Below are 11027 nucleotides of genomic sequence, written 5' to 3'. Positions count from 1 at the left end.
GCAACTTTTCTATTCGGTAACCTTTTATTTTCAGTTATTACTCAGTTTGCTCTCGGGCTTGTGAAGCCAAGGTTGGCAATAATTGGGTAATTTGGCATTAAAGAGACAAAAGGAATTAAAAAAAAACCACTAGATGTCATAAAACTTGAATCCTATACTATTTGCGAAAAGTAATTCTATGGAATTTTTGGCCAGTGATTTATTATTTAGCCAATAAGAATATTGGCTTTTATTTAGTGTTGAGAAAGTATGATTTGCCTTCAAAAGCTGTTAAAAGAATTTAAAGAGGAAATCATTGATATGGAAAAAAGGATGTAAAATTCTTTAATTTTTTAGAGAATCTTCTGACTGAAAACATATCACCAAGATTTTAGGAAATTTTTAACAGTGTCATGCTTACAGAAATGACTCCAGTACAATATGAAGTTTTTTCTTTTCTGGGTCATTTAGAAGTTGCCACTATTCATGACACCCTATCATCCCAAATACTTTAATTTGGATTAATTTAAGGCTAAAATGCTGCAGTACCACAATGCAACCACCAAACTCAGGATATTAACACAGATACATTGCCCTGACCAGATCCTCCATTCCGGTTTCAGCAGCTGTCGCGCTAATATCTGTCATTCGGCACTCGGGACATCAGGTCAGGGGCACACGTTGCTTTTGGCTGCCGTGTCTCTCACTTACTAGATGAGAATATTCTGGACAGTTCCTCAGCCTCTGCTTGATTTCCATTTTGAAGACTACACACAGTTGTGCTTGGGCCTCACCCTGATTTGGGTCTGCCTCACTCGGCTTCAGGATTAGAGGCAGGTGTGTCTGTGACAGGACGCCCATGGTGCAGCTGTGTTCTCTGCCTTCTCAGCCTGCCCCACTACTGAAGACAGCAACTTTGGCTTCTTGTCCTGTAGGGCTTCTCTACCACATCATTACTGTTCTCTCCTTTATAATTATTTTGTAAAAAGAAGTTTTTGAGATGATGTAAGTATCTGATCCCTTATTAATCTACCAACTTACTTTCTACTTACATCCAGATGGAATTATGGTTTTGTATATCATTCAATGGCTCATGTTACTGTCATTACTTATTTTATGATGAATTTGCCCCAAAGAAAGCCAGCAGGAGTACCTACAATTCCCATCCTATGAACATTTTGTTGTTGTTGTTCTGGGGCGAAATCAAATGGTCTGAAACATCCTCTGCTTTCCCTGTTCCACTTCTGAAGGACCTCCCTGCTGCTACCCCTTCTCCTCTGATTCATCATCCCTCTCCAAACACCACCAGCAACCATGCCCACCTGTCCCAGCCTCAACTAATGGTTTTATTTTTTTTTTTTATTTGACAGATAGAGTTAGACAGTGAGAGAGAGAGACAGAGAGAAAGGTCTTCCTTCCGGTGAATCATTCCCCAAATGGCCGCTATGGCCGGCGCTGCGCTGATCCGAAGCCAGGAGCCAGGTGCTTCTTCCTGGTCTCCCATGCGGGTGCAGGGGTCCAAGGACTTGGGCCATCCTCCACTGCACTCCCGGGCCACAGCAGAGAGCTGGCCTGGAAGAGGAGCAACCGGGACTAGAACTGGCGACCATATGGGATGCTGGTGCTTCAGGCGGAGGATTAACCAAGTGAGCCATGGCACCGGTCCCGAAAATGGGCATCTTATACATGGGTAAAGTAGGATCCCTGTCATCGGTGTGGATGGGAAGCAAACAGGAAAGGTTGGGTTGTGCGTGTGTCAAAAAGGCCAGGGGCCAAGCCAGAATTAGTAGGTGGGCTGCTGTTTGGGGTATACATGCTCACCATGGAACAACGAAAAAAGAAAGTGTGTAGACTTAATTCATCATCAAAATGTGTGTTTTTATACAATGAGAACTCTGGAAAGTTCATAAACAAATCAGCAAAGCTGACTCAGCCTCCATGTTGTCATCAGGAAACTAACAGCCAGGTCTTAGACGGCCTGGCTGTCCACTCTCTCTCCTGGTGCTCATCTAACTCATGTCTACAGGGCACCTTGGGCTATGAAGTAAAAGCCACAAGGTCAGATCAGGCATTTGGCCCAGTGGTTAAGATGCCCACATCTGGCTGGCGCTGCACCCCAGGTTGTATTCACAGTTGGGGCTCCAGATTCTGTCCCGGTTGCCCCTCTTCCAGGCCAGTTCTCTGCTGTGGCCCGGGAGTGCAGTGGAGGATGGCCCAGGTGCTTGGACCCTGCACCCGCTTGGGAGACCAGGAGGAAGCACCTGGCTCCTGGCTTTGGATCAGCGCAGCGCGCCGGCCACAACGCACCGGCCGTAGCGGCCATTTGGGGGCTGAACCAACGGAAAAAGGAAGACCTTTGTCTCTGTCTCTCTCTCACACTAACTCTGTCTGTCCAAAAAAAAAAGATACCCACATCTCACATCAGAATGTCTGGCTTCAGTTTCAACCTCCAGTTCCTAACTCCAGCTTTCCGCAATTGCAGACCCCAGGAGGCAGCAGGTTATTGGGTTCCTGTCACCCAAGTGGGAGACCAGGATTGAGTTCCAAGCCCAACAGCCATTGTAGGCATTCAGGGAGTAAACCATTGGCTGAGAGCTCACTCTCACTCTCTCTCGCTCTCTCTACCTCCCTCTCAAATAAATTTTTTTAAAGCCACAAGGTCAAAAGCACAGGACTCTGTGCCAGTCGTCCAGTGTAGTAATCTTAGGCAATCTTCTCAACCTCTTTTGTCTTTGTTATCTCCACAGGAGGATGTGCAGGATAAAGCAAACAGAATTTCAAGTTTGGAACAAATGATGGTGACACACGGATTCTTACCCTCCACCCCCCAACACACCCACACCCACACACACACACACACGCTTGGACTTCTTAGGTGCTGGACTTGGTCCTCCTCAGACACCCACAGGTCTGCTCCCTCAGCTCCTCACACCGTGTGGGCATCTTGTCATGTCCCTGCCCAGGACCCTTTTCAAAGCTGCACATCTCTGACTTGCCATCTTCTGTTTTCCCTTTTTCATTTTCTCTTTAGCACCCATCACTGCCAACACATGTGGGAGACATGAATTTGAGTCCCTGCATCCCGGCTTTGGGCCTGGTCCTGGTTCAGCCCTGGCCAGTGCAGGCATTTGGGGAGTCAAGCAATGGATAATTCTCCTTCTGTATCTCCCCCCCTTCATCCCCACTCCCTCCACACACCCACCCCAAGCCACCCCCACCTCCAGCCACTGTCTCTCTCTGCCTTTCAAATAGTTTCTTAAAAATAAAAAGCTTCATATTCGAGTTTAGGTTTGACACTGTTCGTGCTGGAAACAGCAGAAGTGACAGGGCCGTATCTCACTGCAAAGAACAAAACACTCCTCAAGCCAAGCGAGTTTGCATATAACGTATTTATTTCATGTATGTTTATATATGCACATATAAATAAAAAATAGTGTTGTCTCATGGCGCGGACAAGTCTGGTCAGTGAGGAACAGTCGCACACGATGGGAGGCCTCATTTAAGGAGCCTTATCTGTTAAAATATTTTAAAAAGAAACCCACACTTTGAAAAAGAGCACGCAACAGAAGGCGGGTGAGGAATGTTTTAGAACACTGGCGTGTGGCCGCCCTGGCGTGGAGGGTGCTAGGCTGAGGGAAACCGCGGCGAGGTCTGCCTCAGCGCGATCCACCTGCTCAGCCTCTGAGCCCACGGCCGACCCAGGTGACGCCGACGCTGCCCGGCCCAGGGCAGTCCCGCAGCCCTGCTGCCCGCTGTGGCCCGGTCCTTGGGAGGCTTCCCACAGCCTCGGGATCAGCAATGGCTGCCTCTTCCTGCACACAACCTACGGGGCGGGTTTACTCAGAAACTCCTTGTTGAAGAATCTTCTCGCCTCGACGTTACTGAGGGAAACAGAGCAACGAGATGGGTTCTGTCTCCTGTATTCAATGCTTTCCACCATGGCGTCCTTTATCACCTGTGGACAGAGATGGAAGGGGTGGGATCAGTGTGTGGTCAGTTCATTGAAACATCTCTCTGGGAGGTGGGGGTGGGGGCCCAGGGTTAGGACGTGGTGGAGGAGCCTGCTTCCCGTCTCAGAGTGCCAAGGTGCGAGTGCCGTCTCATCTCCCAATTTCAGCTTCCTCCTGATGCACACCCTTGGAGGAGACAGTGACGGGTGAGGTGGCTGGGTCCCTGCCACCCACGTGGGACACCCAGATTTGGTTCCTGACTCCTGGCTTCAAACAGTCCCAGCCCAAGCCATTGTAGGCACTTGGGGAGTGAACCAGTGGATGGGAGATCTCTCTCTCTCAAAAATTAAAAAAAAAAAAAATTGTAAAGCCAAAGATTTAATTGATCCTCTTACTAGAGATTTCTTTTTGAAATACAGGATGAAACCTACAAGCCCTGGTTATCCATCTGAATTCCACACCTGCTAAACTTCCTTGCCTGCTCTTCCCCCACCAGAAGAGAATCCTGGAGGCGCTCTGAGTTCATGCTGGGGAATACAGTGAGTTTCTCTGTTCTGTGCCTCTCAGGGAAGGCGACAGCAGGGAAGAAGCAAGTATTTCCAAGTCTATGACCTATGTCTCCACAGCTAGCAGACAAGGGGATGAGAGCCACCAGGAGGCGCTCCTCCTCTGGGCAGATGCTGTGACAAGCCACCGCGTCCTCTGCTGAGGCAACTCCATGCCCTGTGAAGTCACACTTCACATACGCATAAGCGTCACAGATACCCAGAGTAATGGCTAGAATAACACACAGACAACAATGACCTCTAAGAACTGCTACTGCGGTTTGCACACACCATTTCTGGAAGAAGCTAACCTGGCCACAAACTTGGGAGGAGAGGGGACTTTCAGAACTTGGCAGAAGCAGTCACTACGGAGTTACGGGCGTGGGCTTTGGAGCAAGGCCACTGATGCTCCAGGGCCTTGCACAACATCAGGAATAGGCCACTCCCTTGGACAGGACTAGAGTGACAACAAGGCAAGTCCTCACCCAGAGTTTGCTGAGGGACACAAAGGCAGAGGCACACTTGGCAGTTTAGGGCCCCAGGGCCTCCTCCCACTCAGAGCTGGCAGCCCACATGGCCCTGGAGAAGACTACACAGGGGTTTTCCCCTCCCCACAAGCTGCAGGAGAGACTGCCATGGTGACAAGTCATGCATGAGAAGTGATCTGTGACTTCAGGTCAGGCCCTCCATGCTCTAATAGTAACTAATTTTATTCCACAAGAAGTCGTGTTCCAGAAAGAGGGATCACAGCAGAGTGATTCTCTGATATGCTTTATTTTAAAAATAATATATCTATCGACTGGGGAAAATGGGCTCAAATGTTAGCCAGTCTTTTGAGAAAGGCAGATATTTGTGGACCCCACATTTCATGAGCTGGAGAAACACCAGGGGTCCTCTGGCAGCAGGAAATGGTTCTCCTATGAAGGAGCCACTGACCAAAGGCATCCAGGCCCAGATACTTCTGGGCCATGTGAGGTCAACAGAAATTAGTTCAACTCCTCGAGCATGGTATCCTTTCTTTAAAAAGGGAATAGTATTACCAATCTGGGGATTTGTAGGTATTGGGATCTTTTATACAAAGTGCTTCACACAATGCCTGATATTCAGAAAACATCTCAAAACTAGCATCTATTACTGTTGCTATTCTTTTCAAAAGATTTTTTTTTTTTGAAGGCAAAGTGACAGAAAGATTTTCCATCTACTGGTTTACTCCCCAAATGGTCACAACAACCAGGGCTGGACCAGACACAAACCAGGAGCCTGGAACTCCATCCTAGTCTCCCACATGGGAGAAAGGGGCCCGAGCACTCGGCCATGTTTGGCTGCCTTCCCAGGCACATGAGCAGGGTACCAGGTCAGAAGCAGAAGAGCTGGGATTCAAACCAGCAGTCTGATATGGGATGCCAAGATCCAATGCTGCTGCAGCTTAACCTGGTGTTATTTTTAAATTGGCTATATGTGATAAAAACTTGAAGTGGGGCTAAATTAGAGATGAAGCTATGAAGTTTGCAAGAAATTAACATAATAGTCATAAGTCACCTTATTACGTGGCGTAAGTCAACAAACCAGCTCTGAAGAAGACAACGTTGTGGAGTAGCAGGCTAAGCCACCACCTACAATAGCAGCAGCCCCTACAGGAGCAGCAGTTCGAGTCCCAGCTCTGCTTCCAATCCAGCTCCCTGCTAATTCATCTGAGAAACAGCAATTGGTATCCCAAGAACTTGGACCCCTGCCACCCATGTTGGAGATCCGGATGGAGTTGCTGCCTCCTAGTTTCAGCCTGACCAGGCCCCAGCCACTACAGCCATTTGCAGAGTGAGCCAGCAGACAGAAGCCCTCTCTGTCTCTCCCTCCCTCTGTCACTCTGCCTTTCAAGTCAATAAAATAAATCTTTATAAAAGAAAATTCTACTATTCAAAGTATCCTTCTACACCTAAGAGTCTCTCTGCCTTTCTAGAGATCCACAGAGCAAGTTGTCCACTGTCTCCTTCATAGAGGCTAAAAACATCATCCCAACCTCAGAGAAACACCAAGTAAAATCAAAAGTAACTACTAACTTTCAAATACCTACGAAGCTTTGAAATAGAAAAGGCTACAGGGAACTCACACTGATAATGTCTGCTGTCATTCCTTTATAATGAATTCATGAGCACAAAAACACCAATATCAAGAGCATTAACTCCCGGATTCAGCGTAACTGGACTCAACTGATGTTCCTAGTTAGCAGGCTGTTCTTAGAAAAGAAAATGAACAAGTGTTCATGCGTAACTCTCAGTCGTGAGCACGCAGAATACATAAGCTGAGCCACCAGGTGGCAGGCTAACACCATGAAACTATTAACCAGATTCCTCAGTGTACTGCAGAAAATACACAGTTCCTGGGAGCTGAAATGACTGAGTCAGTTTCTGGTAGGTCTCCAGCTGTAAACGGTGAAGTAGAGCCCATGGCTCTCTGTGAAGAAACGGAAGAAGCTAAACTCACTACTAGGTCAGATGCTAGAGTCAAACCCATGGCACCCCACACACTACCATGGGATTTACCCCAAAAGAGGATGTCAGATTTACTGCATCTTAAGGTGTTTATATCTAATTTCCTCTTTCCTTCTTGGAAATTCGTGGACATCCCGCAGCACTGTCGCAATCTTCTCCAGATCCTCTGCCCACCGAAGTCTGGCCCGCACCTTCCTCCACTGGAGCTACTCAGAAGCCCCCGAATTGTCGGAACATGACTCTCGGCAATAAAGGCAGGACATAAGGAGGAGGGAAAAAGATTCCAGAATTCAAATGAAAGCAGAAAAGGTGAGCTCACCCTCCACTCCCAAAAAAGGAACAAATTTGGAGAAGTCAGATAATAGGCAATTCACAAATATAAACTTTTTGTTCCTCTACTAGGAAATAAAAGCCCAAGAGAGGAAGTTACATTGTATTTTGAGAGAGAAGTAAAAAAAAATATTACAAATAGAGGAGACTACAGCAAGATATGTTGATCTAGGTGACTGAATTTGCTGGCCAATTTTAGTCTGCCTTCCCTGGAAGAATTGAAATGTCATGAAAGAAAGGGCCTTATTAGTCTTGTCATTTCTGATTCCAGCACTTAGAACATGGAAATGCATAATAAACATTTGCAAAATTAATAAAAGTACAGAAGACACTCACTGAAAGTCAGACTATACAGGATAATGTTTGGTTCATGGGGCAAGGAAACTTGAGTTGAAGGGCAAGCAGGGTTGGGTAAGCAGAGAGGAAGGACCAGGCACTGCGGTGGGACAACTGGATACAAACTGCAGGTGCAAGTGGGGCCCACCAGGACACAGCAGGAAAGCAGGTTGTGTCCTGGGACACCAAGAAACAGCAGAAAGGCTGCTTGGAGGATAAACGGTTCAAGAATCGGGGAGCAGCAAGAAAAGCCCTATGACCCGTCTCAGCTCCCCCCACAGGAGTATTGTGACATCCAATAATTTGCCTAAATAACCCATGGCTCAGTTTCCTCATCTGTAAATTAAAAAAAAAAAAAAAAAAAAAAAAGCCTCACAGGCTGATTCTGAGTGTTAAATATTTGGGGGAAGTATCTGACTTGTGTGTAGTAAGCACTCCAAACTTTGCCCTGTTCTTTTTGTGTCATCTATTGCTATGTGCCTAGTTCCTAACACAGTATCTGGCACAGTAGACATGTGAAACATACGGTTGAATTAATGGATAACTGAGATGGGAAGAAATGGCACACAGCATAGAAAATAGGGTGAGTTTGGGCCTGTTGGGGCTCAGAGCGTGAAACCCCAAAACAAAGGTCTCTGTAAAGGTTTCCCTCTGACTCTCCTACCTCCCTGTCCCGTTGTTTACTTTCCCTCACCCCAAAGCAGCCTCAGGAACAAGGATTCCTTTTCCCGAATGTGTGTCACATTAGCTGGAATCTATTTTTCCCAAAACAAGCCATAAAGTCTAAAAATATCCCTGTAATCCCCCACCTTTCTGTCTCAGAGCTAGCCATAAGGAAACACTCTGACCTACTTTGTTTGGTAGCAGATCACCAGACCCTCGTTTCTAAGAGTCCTCCCCCACAGCTATGAGGAAGGAATGCTGCTCCGAGAGGCCCAGAAGAATCCGAGCAGACAGCCTTGCCCAGATTCCCACTGGCACGGGTACCCTCAGGCCGTATTCTCCTCCACAAGGCTGTCCAGGCTTCTTCCAACCCAAACATAGAAACAGATGACACCCCCACTTCTTTGGGTCTTCCTCCTGAAGGCTCCATGTCAGATAAAACCATATTACCATAAATTTGTTATACTTTCCTCTGGTTAACCTGTCTTTTGTTACAGGAATGTCAGCAGTGGGGCCTGGCATTGTGGTGCAGCTGATCAAGCTGCTGCCCGTGACACCAGCATCCCACATGAGAGCTGGTTAGGGTCCTGGACTCCCCACTTCTGATCCAGCTGCCTGCTGATGCATGTGGGGAAGCATCAGATGATGGCCCAAGTCCTTGGGCCCCTGACACCCATATGGGAGACCCAGATAGAGTCCCAGGCTCCTGACTTCAGCCTGGCCCAGCCCTAGCTGTTGCAGGCATTTGGAGTGTGAACCAACGGATGGAAGCTGTCTCTCTCTCCCCCCCTCTAACCCTGTCTTTCAAATGATGATTTTTAAACAAGGAAATGTCGGCAGTGCCCCTTTAACATGGGCAGGAGAGGCACGGTGCCTTTCTTCCCCCACAGGCATGAAACACGAGTCAGCTTCAAAGATAAGAAGCTTGCCTGCGCTGAAAACTCTTAGCAAGAGGATAAACCATCAGTAAATTAAGTAGCCATCACTACTTCTGGAGATGTGCTTTTCCCCACTTTAATTATTACATTGAACACTTGATGGGCGGTTTGAAAAAAATTAAAGGCTTATTATTACGCATCACTGTCATCTCCTGAGTAAACGGACACTTGACAGATTCTTGGACAATGCCTCCTGAGTTAACTGGCAAACAGCACAGCCGTCTGTGGTGGCTCAATCAACCGGCCCTGCCAAGCAGACCTCAGAAGACCATTCCCTCAAGATCAAAGTTGCGATTTCTGAGCAGAGTGTGCGCTGATGCTACCTGCCCAGGTGCACAGCGGGTAGAGGCACTGACAGCCAGGCCCTCTGCCTCCAGGCAACAGCACCTGAATCTCCTGACACTTGCTGTCCCCAGTGACGCAGTGGCATTTTGAAAATCGACCATGAAACACATACACACGCTTATTTCAGGCGTCAGGCATTGTGATCAGTATCTCCAGTGGCTCCAAGGTAAATAAGGCACGGCTCCATGTTTAAGGAGGATATAATTAAGAGAAGAGACGATGCACACTAATAATACCCGTAATTATTGCCATTACTTTAGCTGCTTCAACTTACTGATGGCCATTACGTGCCAAGCCCTCAAGTTATATTATTTTGCTTAATCCCCATCTGATCCTACGAGACAAGTATCCTTATTCCTTCTGACAAATGAGGAAAGCAAGCACTTGGAAAGATGAACCAACAGGGCAAGCACCCAGCCAAGAGACAGCAGTGCAAGGATTCGAACTTCCAGTTTGGCCTGACTCCAAACTCTGCCTCTCCCACACAGCAGGCATCTACCAGTGTAGGTCACTACACACTAAAAAGAAACTTGGAATACAGTAATAATAAAGGCATTGAGGAAAGGCTCAGTGAAAGCGATTCTGGAGGACTGAGTGCAGGAACGAGGCTGCTGAGCAGTGCAGGCGGCGGTCACTAAATGAGCATGCACAGAGCCCGTGTCCTCTAAAGAGAAACTGGAATTCAGCGTTAGCACACAAGCCAGTGTGGATCCCCAGGGGAAATGAAACAACGGGGACCTGCATCCGCCGGAGACCAGGGCCTTTTCAATGCAAGATTATAGAGTGCGAATCGAAAAGGACGAGTCTCCTTCAGCCACAGTGATGGTGGGCCCAGAGCTGAAGACACCTCCTGTGGGGCTGGCAGATGAGTGTGTCCAAGGATCACATTCACAGTGCCCACCGTCTGCAAACAACTCCACACCGTGCCATGCCAACACGAGCCAGGGGCCTGCTCCACTCAAACCAGGTGGCAGTGACAGACTCTTACAGCTGAGCCTCGGGAACTGTGCAGCAGGCTGACCGTGGCAGGGTTTTGTGGCTGTGTGGCATCACTTACCATGAAGCTGTGACAATGATAAACAGAGATTTTCTAGGTTGAAGGGGAGGAGTGGTCACCAAGGGGGAGATAAAATATCAGTAAAAATGGGAAGTTTTGGCCAGCGCCGTGGCTCACTAGGCTAATCCTCCACCTGCGGCGCCGGCACACCGGGTTCTAGTCCCGGTCGGGGCACCGGATTCTGTCCCGGTTGCCCCTCTTCCAGGCCAGCTCTCTGCTGTGGCCAGGGAGTGCAGTGGAGGATGGCCCAAGTGCTTGGGCCCTGCACCCGCATGGGAGACCAGGAGAAGCACCTGGCTCCTGGCTTCAGATCGGCGCAGTGCACCGGCCGTAGTGACTATTTTGGGGGTGAACCAATGGAAGGAAGACCTTTCTCTATGTCTCTCTATCTCTCA

At 48.1% G+C, this 11027-nt stretch overlaps 1 protein-coding gene across 6 annotated transcripts in view; it reads right to left on the bottom strand.

Annotated features, from left to right (window-relative positions):
- Nucleotides 1–3353: 3353 nt before the first annotated feature.
- Nucleotides 3354–11027, bottom strand: part of PLA2G4A (phospholipase A2 group IVA) — a 158663-nt gene continuing 150989 nt past the window's right edge. For 5 of the 6 annotated variants that reach the window (XM_089311213.1, XM_089311212.1, XM_089311216.1 and 2 more), the window contains one exon: nt 3354–3934. In XM_089311213.1, the coding sequence (XP_089167339.1) occupies nt 3803–3934 (132 nt within the window). In that variant the 3' untranslated portion in view covers nt 3354–3802. 6 annotated transcript variants of the gene reach the window in all.

This window comes from Oryctolagus cuniculus, chromosome 13 (genome assembly GCF_051225735.1).
Source record: "Oryctolagus cuniculus isolate XC-2025 breed Fujian yellow rabbit chromosome 13, ASM5122573v1, whole genome shotgun sequence".
Taxonomy (NCBI): Eukaryota; Metazoa; Chordata; class Mammalia; order Lagomorpha; family Leporidae; genus Oryctolagus; species Oryctolagus cuniculus.
The sequence above is the reverse complement of the archived record's forward strand: the minus strand, read 5'-3'. Positions and strand labels throughout refer to the sequence as shown.